This window comes from Micropterus dolomieu, linkage group LG09 (assembly GCF_021292245.1).
Source record: "Micropterus dolomieu isolate WLL.071019.BEF.003 ecotype Adirondacks linkage group LG09, ASM2129224v1, whole genome shotgun sequence".
NCBI lineage: Eukaryota > Metazoa > Chordata > Actinopteri > Centrarchiformes > Centrarchidae > Micropterus > Micropterus dolomieu.
In genome coordinates, this window is record NC_060158.1 from 19,084,449 (window position 1) to 19,098,784 (window position 14,336).

Genomic DNA, 14,336 nt, shown 5'->3' on the forward strand with positions numbered 1-14,336 from the left:
AACACTTTTAGGTTTACTGTAGTTATTCCCTTTACTTGCAAACGAGTGACTAAGTTCTCATCACGAAATGTAACAAATGTAACAGCTGACTTGAGACGTACACATCCACCAGCCAGGACCTCCGCTGCCAGCGGGACTGTGCCATCTTTCTGTCTGGTCTTTCCCCGCACAAAGTCATTCACCTGGAAACACAAAGGTTTTAATATCAGACCAAGGATTTTTGTAAGTTGGTATAGTAATGCAGGAAGGTTAAGCTGGTGATGTGCATGTAACTATACCATAGGTTATATATTTGTCTGTTATGTGTGTAGTATCCCATAATATAAATCTATCCAAAAGACTGAAGCGATGGAAGAACCTCATGGATCTCTGTCTGTGTGAATGTGTATGCATGTGTCTATGCGCTTTCTAACGCACTGACTTACTGTGAGCTTTATGGCTTTCTCGGGGGCCACACCCAGTAGCTGTGGTACAAGACCTATCATTAGAAAACGACAAGATGATTAGAAAAAAAAGAGGGTTGTGGTACCCCTACTCACTCACTCACACACACATACTTATACATATGCCACTTGCACACACTCCACATGATGTGTGGCTTCCCGCTGCATGAGTCCAACCCTGCAAGATCCCCCCAGACGCTAATGAAATCTACTGATGTGGAGTGTGGGGACATCAGAGTAGCAACAAGAGAGAGAGGAAGACGGGGTAAAGAGAGGATAGAGAGGGAGAGAAACGGCTTCCCAGAATAGGAAAAGAGGGCAGAGTATAAAACAAACCAACCAAAAGTTTATGCAGACCTCAATTACAACCCAGAGCAGGATAAAAATAAACAAAATAATCACAACAGAGCACAATGAAACTTGGCCCCCTACCCAGCCCCAAGGCAAGCACGCACACAAACACACACACACACACACACACACACACACACAGACACACACATTTCCTTAAAGCGACAAACACAGTTAATAATCTACAGTAGTTTGTGTGTAACGAGGCCACACACACATAATCATATACTTAATTTGGAACTTGGCAAATGGACCTACGCGGACATCAGAAAAAAGAAAATCAAACTCATTTTTGAAATATTGTTTTTCCAAATGGTGAAATGGTGCTTTCTTCAACACAGAATATACATACATGACATAAATACATACACACATGAAAGGACATGGAGAAATCCTCCCCATAAAAAAAAAAAAAACACATAGAAAGATGCTCCTGTTTTTCTAGTGCGGTTTTGTTTTGCGGCATCATGCTACATTAGTAATTGTCCCAATTTTGCGCTGCTGATTCCACATTCTACTCTCAGCAGATTTTTTCCGAGGTTTTCCACGAAAGGCACTTTCAATTTATGTTACATAACTACAGTTTGGCTGTCAGGACACCTGTCTGGCCATCTATCTGGAGCCAGACCTGTCTGTCTCTGTGTCTGTGAAGCCATTCCACTCTTGATGTCCTTTGTGCTCCCCACAGAAATTCAAGCATTCGAGTTTCCTCTCGGGAGCCCAGTGCTGTCAATCAAAATCATAGAATTTTAAAAAGGCCCCGCCACCGTTCCAGGGGACCTCTTTTCATTACGACCCCAACAATACAGACACAGACACCCTAACCCAAGTTTCTGAAGACAGGGAAGGTAGTCATTAGTGATGTCGTTCCCAGGTATGTGCGTACCTGCATGCCCAAGAAGTCGCCTGCAAGTCCATGTGTGCATGCCTACATACATGTGCGTCTGCTCAGTGTCTGTGTGAGTTTGTAAGTCCAGACATGCGACATCACCACATCGTGACACAGGCCTAAAGGTATGTGGCCTTGCGTGTGATGTTCATTGTCTTGCTCTGAAAGTCCCCAGCCAGAAGGTAATCACTTCAAAGGAGACAGGTCAACAGAGAGGTGAACTCACACCGCCCTCTGTCCACCCTACACTTTTCTTCTCCTCTCGTCTCGTCTCCCTTCTCTTCTCTTTTATTGTCCCTACTACTCGCTTCTTCTTTCTTCTCTCTCATCTTAGCTCTTTTTTTTTAATAACCTGTTTTGTGGATTTGACTGCCTGCGAGATGATTTTCCTAAAAGTTGTTTGTAAATGCAAATTTGGGAATGGATGTTTGGCCAATTTATTTTAGCTTTGACTTAATAACTTATTGTTATGTAACACTAACCATACAGTACACTGCTCTCTAGCATGACCATGATAACCACCATGATGTTGGAAATACTGTTATTGTGTTTTCTACATGCAGGCAAGAAAGATCTGAAAATGATGCATGATGGTGAAAGCATAATAAACATTTCAGCACATATAAGCTACAGTTATACAGCTACAAAAAAATTGGAGGTTTTAAATCTGTGTTTATACATACTGACCTCGGTAAAGACCGAAGAAGCCTTCATAGCGCACCACCTTCTTGAAGCAGTCAAAGCTATTCTTGTACATGAGCTCTTCCACCAGGGAGCCACTGCTCCTCTGGTTTTGCATGCGTGTCTTCACCAGATCAATGGGGTACACTGCTGTGGCACCAACGGCTACAGAGAAATAAAAAAATGCTTAATTAGATTCTGGTCACATGTTACAGGGGTACTTTTTGTTTATTTAGACACACCGGAGATATATTTAGATTGAAAAGATACAAAAAAGTGGATTCTGGATAATATGGGACCTCTTTCAGTCTACCAGTGCCCCCTAACCTTTCCAAGAGCGTAGGACAGCTACAGTGTCTGACACAGCACAAAAGGTGTCTCTTCGGAGACAGCAGCCAGTCAAGAAATTACGTTTCTTTAGGTATATTTATAAAGAAATTATATTTACTTAATTATTCAGTAAAACCATATGTTATTGTGATTTGGCCACTGACAGATAACATGGAAAATGTAAGCCAAGAGTGTGAAACACTGTCACTGTTTCTGCACCCCAGTCCATTATAAACCACACATTAGATAAAGTTTATACAAACACTGACAAGGGAAACACATTAATTCTCTCTGTGATTATGCTCGCCAAAACTGCCCCCCAATATCTAGTCCGCTGCCAGATTATGGCACTTTGATAGCGGCAAAAAATATAAATAAATACTCTGATAGTAGTGCTGAAATAGATCTCAGTCATGACAGCAACTGTTACTCACATAATCACTACCTCTTTAGTGGTTTTGCTTTCAAAATATAAGCATGAGAAGCTTGTTTACTGTAATGCAGTATTTGGAGTTGAACAGCTTTTAATTCTGCACGACATTAAATGAGTCTGTAGCCTGCTTGACACACCTCTGATCACTTTGCCGTGATCTGAGAAACATTTGCTGCAGTAGCCATTTGTTGAAGCTGTCCCAAGGTGGGATCAAACACTGAACCCTTGCGAGTCCTGCACATTACTGACTGAGCTAACCAAGTATTGGCATATATCAGCAGGGCAACGTATACTGGTAAGTAGTTGTTAGGAAAATTCTCTCACGCCAAAAGCTGCCTCAGATGCAGGTTGCATGTCTTCTTTTAAATCTATGGTAACATTTTTGTTAAAGAAACAACTCTTGTGAACAAGCACCAACTCATGAACAGGTTGAAACTTGCAATTTATGACAAGTCTGCGTGGTTAAGAGTTTAATAATGCGAACTGAAGCTCTCATACACGCAAACCTCACAGAAAGAAGTAAGAGAGGTTTTGGATAAGAACATGAACATTTTTAAATTCCATTCAGATCCATTATATTGTGGTGGAAAACTAAAAAAACTACCTGCTTTGCTGAATACCACTGGAAATAGGCGAGAAAATATGTCTTTTTAATTTGGGTGAACTAACCCTTTTAGAGGAAGAAGAGGAAAAGGCGGAGGAGGAAAGGGAAGTCTGGAGGGGAAATGTTAAGAAAGACATTGATTTGCTTTGAATCCCAGTGTCTTCGGCCCGTCAGACGGACACAAACAAAAAGAACCGACCCAAGGCGACAGACTTAATTAGAGAGAGACTGAGAGAGAAGAAGGGATGGCAGACCCATACCTCCTTATTAAGCTGTCTCTCTTGGGATAGAAGGAGGAGGAAAAGGGAGGAATGAAGGAAGGGAGAAGAAGGAGGAGTAGAAAAACAGTGGGGAGTCTGAAGCCAAACACAAGGCCTGGGCACCACCCTTCACCCCCGCCCTCATCCTCCCTCTTCTGATCGCTCACACAGGTACAAAAGAATCCTCACAGGAGGGTTTTCCCATGGCACGCAGAGAGGAAAAAGACAGGACAGAGCGCGACAGAGAGATGATAGAGAAAGAGAGAGAGAGAGACAGAGAGATTGAGCGAGGAACAAGAAAGAGAGGGAGCACTTCTCTTTAAGCAGGGGAGCAACCGTTGCTCTTGTTTGCAAAGGAAAGGGCAATAGAGGGGCCATTGTCCTCTCTCCCTCACCCTTTTATTTAGAGGGTGGGGGCAGGTAGGCACACAAGCAGGTAGGTGGGTGGGTGGTTGGTGGGGTGAAGGTATGCAGGGAGCCAATGGGGCGTGACTCTTACCCCCTGCCACTGAGCCAAGGGTGAACCTATAGGCCGACTCTGCCACCTGGACGAGGACGGGGCGGGAGCCGTCAATGCCCGACTGCTGCTCACACAGTGGGAAAGAGACAATAAAGACAGCGCAGAAGTGGAACACAACAAATTAAAACAGTTAGACAGAGCAGCCAATGACACCAGACAAACCACCGTTTCAGACATTGATACTTCAGTACTGTTTCTCATAAAACACTGCATTCCACACATCTAATTCCACCATCCTGCAAGCTCAATTACAGGCTATTAAATCTTAAATCATTCGCCACACCTGCTGTATAGTGTTTGACAGCAAATCTCAATTTCATGACGGACACTGATTTGCAGTGTAATGGTCATTTAATAAAACTATGCTGATAAGAAAGACTGGGAAGCAACTTGAATAGAGAATAAGTAAATGTTTATAATTGATGAGAAGAAGTGTTAAATTCATAGAATACAAAAGTGTCTTAATATGCAGTCAAGGCATTCAGTATTTTATTATGACATACCTGAAATACCTGATTATAATATATAATATTATATTTAAATTATTTTCTTATTTTCTTTACCAATTAATGTTTTTTCATTAATTGACGATGAAATGCCAGAAAGCCTAGCTCATCTCAATTTACAGTGATACAGAGACAGAAAAGCTGTAACCAGACTATTTTTAATTGAAAAATCAAATAATCAAATGATTCAACTTGTTTGTTTGTTTGTTTTTTTTGTTGATAGACCAATCAGTCATTTCAGCACTAGATAAAGTAACTGGCGATCAAAACACAAAGCCCTGCACAAGTGATCAGGTCGTAAATTAGTGGTTCAAATGGTCAGAGTTAGTAAACTTTGAAAGTAGAAGCTGCTGTTAATGGAATTTCAATGGGCCTACCCGTCTACTACAGATATGTGATGTATCTTGAGTTAGTAGGAAGTATTTTATCATCAATGTTTAAAGCTTTTTATTACTCACTTAGCTTGACATTATTCTCAGAAAACACCAGTGTTTAAGAGCATTTGTCAAATAAAACTGGAATCAAAGTGATCTTAGTGGCCCTTGTGATCATCACCACACTACCCAAAGAGTAGAAGAGTGTTAGTAGGCAGCGTAAGCCACACAGAAACATCAGCCATACTACCCCCTCCACCTGCAGGACCTGTTGCCTTGTCTGGCCTGCCCAGCCCTGGGCTCTCGACCCTGGGGAGAGGAAGGGGTGGAGTGTGGAAGTATGTGTGTGTGTGTGTGTGTGTGTCCCTGTGTGTGTGTGTGTGTGTCCCTGTGTCCCTGTGTGTGTGTGTGTGTGTGTGTGTGTGTGTCCCTGTGTCCCTGTGTGTGTGTGTGTGTGTGTCCCTGTGTGTGTGTGTGTGTGTGTGTGTGTGTGCACGCGTGTGTAAGGGGGATGGCAGTATCTAGAACAGGTACACCTGTCAGAGTGAACTCTCACCCCCCTCTACAGTTCATCCCCAGAGCTTCATCCTTCCTCAGCTCTGTCTGCCTGAGGACTGGTGAAACTTGGCAAGACTGTCAGGATGTTTGCAAGAGAAGGAAGGAACAACTTCACAGGATATAAAGAGAGAAAAGGCGAACCAGCTAACAAGTAGAGAAATAAGAGGGAGAGGGAGAGAGCGAGAAGGAGATCAAAAAACAAAATGGAGAGAACTAGCAAAAGATGAGAGAGAGAGCGCTCCAGCTAGCTGGCGGCCAGCCCCCGAGGCCAAACCACAAGGGCCTAAAGTGGCTCATTGTGGTGGGACTGGCGTCTGTGTAGTGCTGGGCCCCTTTGCTTTTTCCCCTTTGGCCCCCGCCTGCACCAGTATGGCCTGGCCAAGCCTTCTGTAGTACTGGAACCCACCAGGCAACACAACTCTGACCAAACAGCCCAGGAAGGAAAACAGTCCTCTGCTCATCTGTCTGGCTTTCCATTAGTCCTGTCTTCCTCTTCTTCATTACAAATTGCTCTTGTTAGCTGCTGTGTAGTCTCTTCACATCTATTATTTGCAACTTGAAGCATGTTTGAGGTTTATCAGGTCTCAAGGATTGCTCATCTTGTCGTTATTTCCCCAGATATGTGAGTTTTGTGTGTATGTTTTTTTTAAGACATTCAACCACATGTCAGGGAGACGTCTAGTGGTGTTTTCTCTCAAGAAAGTCTCTTTAAGGTTAACTCAGTGATGGGAAGTTACTTGGACAGAACTTGGACCTTAGTATGAACTTTTGAAAATGACCAGTGCTGGCCGACGGGCATTTTGGGGGCAAAACTTACTTGGATCTGTGTCTCCTGCAATTTGTTTTTCTTGCACTTACACGTAATGTCTCAATGAATTAATTGTCTAATTCATGCCAAAATCAAACAGATGCTTTGGTCTGGGGGATTAATTACTCGTGAACAGGAGATATCATTATCCTTAATTATATTATAAATCTTAGTAATCTGCATGGTGACATCTAGCCCTAGAGAATGTACTGAGGCGAAAAAGAGCTGCCAGTGTGGAAGAGGAAACCAAACACATCAACAGGTCTTCATATTCTGTACCTGTCTCTGGATCTCAGCCAAGTTGTAGGGCAGGGCGCCTTCCTCCAGCGAAGCGATGTTCTCAATGTCCACTAAACCAACACGTCTGATGAAGAGAGAGAAAGGAGAGAGTGGGAGGTTTCAAGTAACCTTCATCTGTTGTAAAGACTCTCAGAGGATTATCATTTTTCATCAATGCATCACCAAGTCCATGGCCTTTGGAAGCACTATCTGTCAGTCTGAAGTTACTCAAAAGTTTACGGATACTTTGCTGTCATTCCATGTGAAAATACTGTGGCATTCAAAAATCCAGACCTTGGCATGATTGAGTAAGACAACCCATCTATAAGAACTGACAACTCCCACTCATTTATTCCTTCATCCAAGTATAACAAAGACATTAAACCTTTGGAAGTCTTTCCGTTGCATCTCTATGATGGTCCCTGATTTCCCAGGCTGAGGGAACGGGGAACGCCAACCCCACCCCCCCTTCTAAATATTGGGGCTATTATCTCTTGCATCTCCAATCAAGGGGAGTGGAGAGAGCTATTAAAGTATCCCATTGCCCAGAAATAATAATCAGGTGGTGTCTCAGGCCCGGGTTAGAAATTATGAGCACAGCGGTCGGGCCGCGAGGCAGACGCAAAGGAAGTGGAGGAATGTGAGACGCATACAGTTGTTGTGTGCCACGGCTCATAGGGACTGGAATTGCCTCTTTTTTTTAAAAGATAAATGGGAGTTTGGATTGGTTTTGGAGTGAAAGAGGATTTTCTGGCACTAATGTAGTCATGTCTGATTCTTTTGATCCTTTGCAGAGAAGTTTGAGAAGGAAGAAAGCGCTCATCTCTCTGAGGTACGGACCCTGGGGCTAAAGGTGCACTTTGGGGGGCAGGTGTGGGATAGACTTTCTCTGCACAACTCTCTGACTAACTGAGGACAACTTAAATGACTTGGGTATAACTCAGCTGTGAGATGATATTCCTATTATTAAAGGTATTACATCAAAGCTAGCATGATTTTTGTGTGTGTCCTTTTTCTCTTTAGTGAAGCTTTAAAGATGTTTTTTGTCTGTGTATTTGTGTCCATCTTACCCACGAGCCTCTGACAGGTCAGCCAGCTTAAAGAGGATGTCGACCTCCATGGGCGTCACCTGGCCAAACCTCTGAGCAGCCACAATGAACTCCTCTACAGAGAAAGACAGATTTAAGTTTAGTTTTAATAAAATGATGAGCACCACACCTTACAGATATGCATATAGATTGAGAAACGGGGAAACACAATAATATATAAGTATTTGCACAACATAATGTCAATTACAAATTATCCATTTTTCCACTTTCTATGTTCCTGCTGAATGAATCACCTAAAGCCACAATTAGTTATCACAAACAAGAGCTGTTTCATGTGACTGACAACTGTGACTGACATCTCCTTTATTCTTTTATTAACAGTCCATGATACTGTATCATAGACAAGTATCATCATTTGATATTTTGCTACATACAATGCACCAACATAATATGATAAAGTGTGCATTTACCACTATTATGATGTGCAATAAGCACACACAGTTACAGTTAAATACACTGTTTTGCCACAAGTTTTTGGGTGTTTTCCCATAACCTGCCTCAAATACATCTTCATTAGTCAGTGATTTCATGTATTTTTCAGAACTTTTGAGAAGACTTTCTACTTTCAATTTATGGTGGGCATTTTCATCTAAATACAGATAGATGGCCACTTAGTTAATGAACACCAGATCATCCTCCTTGGGAAAAAGTTGCATTTCATTATGTTCTTTTTTGGGTCCTGTCAATGTAGGGGAATATACATACATAAAGGAATTAGAAAATTAGATTGATAAAGTTGGTTCTCACATGAAGAACCTATTGCCAGTAACTGTTTTAAATGTTACACTGTTTTACAGTGATTTCCTCTACAGCTCTGTCAGTCACACCAGTTACCTTCTGTAACTTGGTTGTAACTTACAAGTGAGAAGTGTCAAAGCATGGTGAATTCATCATAAGAAATGATACTATAAAATATGGCCACGGAGAGTTATGGACTTCAAGAGTTCTTCTGAGGGAGCTTTAGTATGCCGTAACTTAAGACCTTGTCTATTGTTGGAGGAATAAAAAACAGGTTGACTGTAGGTTGGCTTACAGTGGTGGAGTCAGCATTGTTTGACCTGCTTTATTCAAAGAGCAGCAGGCTGGGGTTGTGACAAAGTCGTCCTACACTGGAGCCATTCAGCCCGCCGAGGCTCAACTTACCCCTGAGGCATGCCCTTTCTCTCTCTCTCTCTCTCTCTCTCTCTCTCTCTCTCCCTCACACACACACACACACACACACACACACACACAGGTAATGTTCACAAGCATGTGAGAGAGCATACTTACAGAAGAATAAACACACACACACAGACACAGCCAGGTTATCAACATTGTGATCTGTGATCTCCCCAGACAGAACCCTGTAGCCTGTAGTGACCACTACTTCTCTCTGTGAAGTGGTCCATCCCATAGACTATTTAAATAATACACAGAGTCCCACATAATTGCCTTGTCCACACACAGTACCTTGATAGTGTGTAAGCTATAGCTAAACCTGAAAAAAGGGCTTAAGGGGGGAACCACAAACATGGAAAGTGTTACATGTATGATCAACGTAGCTTTAGCTAGCAATCTAGCTACCTCCAACAATGGATCTGGCTGGGGATAAGTTAAGTCACGTGAGGTGGTTTAGTTTTAAACCTTTTATTCTGTTGATGTGTACATTTTATCTTTGTTTGAACAAAATTACTAACAAGGTATATGTCACAGTACTAGCCTTTGGTATTCATTCATGGTATTCATTCGTCATTCATGATGGTGGTCATCAGTCACCAGCCACCAGACTCACTCACTGAAGATGCAACTCACATGCTACAGAGATGGAATCTGGTCCAATCTTTCAAAAGCAAGAAAAGGTATCAGGATGAAGCAATCCGTTAATTTAATTTCCCAAATTCCCACTTAGTTCAGCAACGGTACAGACCACTGAGCAGGATACATAGGGGGAACATTAAAAAGTTGTGTTTATGTGTGAGTGGCTTCTATTAAATATATATTTGCAATTACAGAATTTATTTTTTTTAAATAATTAGGGGGGACTAGAGACAATTGTGTAAACAATTACAAATGAGTTAAGAAATAATGAAAGCAAGGCAAGACAAAAAAAAAGCAAGTTTAAAAATAAAAAACAGGAGTCTACAGCCATGCTAGCAGATCCATAAGGCTTTACTTAGACACAGCAGTGCTAAATGGTAACATCAGCATGCTAACATGCACACAGTGAAAATCTCAACATAAACATTACAACAGCAGATGTAATGTTTACCATCTTAGTTAGTTCAGAACAAACATTGGGGTCGTGCCCAAGGATCTTCAGAAGTGGCTCAAATATCATCAGTTCTAGCACTATCTAGTAAAGACGCATTTACACAAATACTTTGTCAGGGGTCACATGCTCTGGAGCAACTAGGGGTTAAGTGTCTTGCTCAGGAACAAATTGATGGATGTGCTGTAGTGGGAACCGAACCCAGGTCTCCCACACCAAAGGCACGTATCTAATGAACTGCACCATCGCCACCACCTTTATCAACACACACCTAATTTTAACCTCTTCACAAACATGCAAAGTCATGACGTCCACTGATATACTGCGGCCTCAATAAAAGGTGTGTTCTGTAAAAAGTCTCCTGTGCACATGCGCACACAGATGCTCACACACACACGTGCGCACTCCCTTTTGTATAGCTGTTAAGAACTGTAATGGCGTCCCCAAGGCAAAAGAGTGGCCTTGTTGCACATACGGAATCAATCAGGATTATTACGCATGTGTGCATGCTTGGCTGTGTTAATGTATCTGAATGCTTGTGTGTATGTGAGAAATGTTTGAAATAGTGTGTTTAAAAATATGTACACACTTGATACATGCGGGTGTGCGTTCAGTATGTGTTTGTCGGCCAGCCAGTACATGGAGCTGAGCACTTGCAGTCCCAGAGGAGACCTTAATGACTCAGGGAGTGGAGGGTAGATGGGTGGCAGCTGTGGAGTTCTGGCTGGCTACAGGCCACCACGGGTCAAGCCAAGCCCAGCGTCAGTGTACCCATGGTGGGAACAGCCTGGGGAGTGCATGGGCTCATGGTCTGGGTCGGCTATGGTCCACACCCCTGATAAGGCTTCAGATAGCATCATAAGGCTGCACTAGTGGCCCTGGGCCATGAGGAGAGAGGTCAGAATGGTTTCTTAAAGACGACCAGAGCAGAAGAGAGGGAGTTAGAAAAAAAAGACAGAGAATGGTAGAAAGAAAGAGAACGCTAACTAGGCTTCCAGCCAAGTACCGAGGGAAAGCAATGAGAGACAGCAAGTGGGGCGAGCAAGTGAGACAGATAAGGATTGAACAAAACTAACCACGGGAGACAGAGAGAAATAGAGAAAATGTCTGAAAAAGACAGGCTATTGGATCAATAGATAAAAATAGAGCACCGTAATTGAGATTTTTTTTTAGTTAAGAAAAAGCTTATAAAACGGTTTTAACAAATCTGACGTGCACTTGATCTACACGGTGAGACTTACCAACATCATCCTCAAAACTGTAAACAAATCAAGCATTCCTCATTTTTGTGTGTTTTTTGAAGAAATAAAAATCTCATTATCAACCAAAAACATCCCAGGACAAATAAAGTGGTCCTCAGATCAGTGCCAGGATGCCTAATAGACAGGCTCCATCAGGCATTGTGGGTATGTCGTACGTGTGTTGGGTCAGATCCAGCATGCCCATTTAAATGCCACCGGGAAGGAAGAAAACCTAAAAAAAAAAATAAATAAAAAGCTTTCCACCCTCTCTTTAACACACACAGATGTAAATAAATTATCTGGAAAACACATTTAAATACTGCCTGTAGTGCTGTGTCCATTTGTATGATACCTGAGCACATACAGTACATTCTCACATTTGTTTTGTAAGTGTTTGTGTCCTGTATGCTGTATGTCTTCTTCTCATGGCTCCCTGTCTTAATATAAGCTTGTATAAGAATATTTGTATTTTTACAGTACCTTTGGTTACTTCCACATCTCGCCGGTGGCCGGCCAGGGTGCTGTAGATCTTCCTGATCAGCTCCATGTTGTTGAGAAGTGAGTTGAAGCCATTGAAGAATGAGAAGCTGACCTGATGAGATGTGCTGCCACCCGCAACCTAGGCAAGGACGAAGACACATATTTTAACACGCAATAATATCTTACAATAACCCACAACACGCACTACACTCAAACAGGGTAAATGCATGACAGATGCATATAGATTTAATGATTATGCGAAAGTACACAGAAAACACTAAACCATCACAGGTCAAGATGAAATCTTGACACACAACAGTGGTTAATCAGCAACGTTCCTCTTTACCATCGCTCCACAGGGAGAAGTAAACCTGTTTCAACAGCCACTTTTTCCATCACACAACAAACACTCTCAGGGAGTTTAATTAACTTTCTTTATGAGGTGAAGGAAGTGATAAAAGAGCAGAAAATAGAAATACAGGTAACAGATTAAAAATAGCTGGGCACTTAAGGACATTCCTTCCCGCAAACTCTTTTATGTGAAGCAGCATCCCATCTTCCTCAAATTGAGCTCTCAAACTCTTACAGAAAGCACCTCTAACAGCTGTCTGTTTGGAACTGTGTGTTCGAGTAATGTCCATAAATGTTGTTGCCTGTTTTGGGCAGCTTAGGACGGAGTATCAGATGAGCCTTGAGGCTTTGCAGTTCCTAACTGTTTTGAACGTTGACGCAATAGAAAATCAGGAGCTTCCTTTCACTAGATGGCACTGTTTCCTTTACAGACACATTCAGGAAGGTTGCCTGCAGCTCACTATGTTTGTAAGAAGGGGTGGAAGCTCTGGCTTAGGTGAAGCTGCCCTAACAGAGAGACACTTTTGCATCTGTTCATATCTATGAGCCTATAGGCATGGATCTTCCCACCATATCCAAAACAAAGTCTTTAAAGGAGAGAAGAGAATAATATTTGGGTGAAAAGAGTGTGGCACTGGTCATTTGCCATGTTTGGTGAGTGAATCAAAGGTTGCTGTTTCACTGTTTGTGTTCTGGTATAATACCGCCTTTAATTTGTCTGTGGTGTTTATGGCGTTTTGGATATGTGTATGTGTATGTGTATGTGTGTGTGTGTGTGTGTGTGTGTGTGTGTGTGTGTGTGTGTGTGTGTGTGTGTGCGTGTGTGTGTGAGAGAGAGTTTACTAACAGCACACCAACATGTCTGGTCCGTGAGGTAAACACAGCAGAGAAAATGACAGAGTCTACAAGGTGTTTATGAAATAGGGCAAGACATGGACACAGACACAAGACGTGCACACGCGCAACAAAAACACTGACACACATAAAGTAAAGACAGGACACAGACAATACAAACATCTCAGAGTTCAAAACAAATAGGAGTACACGCACACGGCAGCTCACACACCAACACACAGGCAAAGATGATGGACTGTAAAACTCCAGTCTCCATCTATCTCTGTCTCTATCTTCCCATTCAGATGGCCTGCTTGGTGTTGACACTGCCAGAGAGGTTAGACTTAATGACATGTTGGGAGAGAGACAGAGACACGGGGGAGGGAGGGAAAGAGGGGCGGCTGAGAGAGAGAAAGAGAGAGAAGAAAATGAAAGGAAGAAGAAGAGAGCGGACGGATGAGAGGTGACAGAAAAAGTAAAGAGGAAGAAGAAGAAAGGAGAGATGGACAGCTTGAGGGAAAGAGAAAGCCACGGTGTTTGGTTGTGGGGGTGTGAGAGAAGGAAGCCAACACAGGGAAGAGAAAAGACAGGAAGTAGTGAAATGGAAGAAAACAGTCCTGCCTTTAACTCTTTTATGGAGAACAGAGTAATGTTAGGTTGCTAGCCTTCCTAGCTGGCATTAGCAACACAATCAGTAGCACACACTGCTTATACCGTACATAGAGGCACTCCTTATGCAATATTGTGTTTGTTTATGAAAAAGTGTACCACATCTTACATTTAATCATCCAAAGATTTTTTTAAATATATACTTTAATATATCACAACATCGCTAACACATGATGAATATGGACGTACATTCACCTGTACCAAGATAAATATTGCAGCTAAGATGTGAAATTAAATTGCAGTCTTGCAGTGACATTTAGCTGCTGCTGAATAAAGAACACCAAATTTGTATGTAATATTTCTTAATATATAATGAAAAAGAATCGGAACTCCAGGACTGAATGATCTTACTATTTTCAACCAGCCTG

General features: G+C 42.2%; 1 protein-coding gene across 5 annotated transcripts in view; it reads right to left on the bottom strand.

Moving 5' to 3' along the window:
• LOC123976656 (calcium-binding mitochondrial carrier protein Aralar2) overlaps nt 1–14,336 on the bottom strand; it is a 46,143-nt gene that overhangs the window by 16,497 nt on the left and 15,310 nt on the right. For all 5 annotated transcript variants that reach the window (XM_046058976.1, XM_046058975.1, XM_046058978.1 and 2 more), the window contains 7 exons: nt 12,115–12,253; nt 8,107–8,200; nt 7,037–7,121; nt 4,491–4,575; nt 2,371–2,529; nt 426–478; nt 102–182 (listed from right to left, as the gene is read on the bottom strand). In XM_046058976.1, coding sequence (XP_045914932.1) covers nt 102–182; nt 426–478; nt 2,371–2,529; nt 4,491–4,575; nt 7,037–7,121; nt 8,107–8,200; nt 12,115–12,253 — 696 coding nt within the window. The remainder of the gene's footprint in view (nt 1–101; nt 183–425; nt 479–2,370; nt 2,530–4,490; nt 4,576–7,036; nt 7,122–8,106; nt 8,201–12,114; nt 12,254–14,336) is intronic.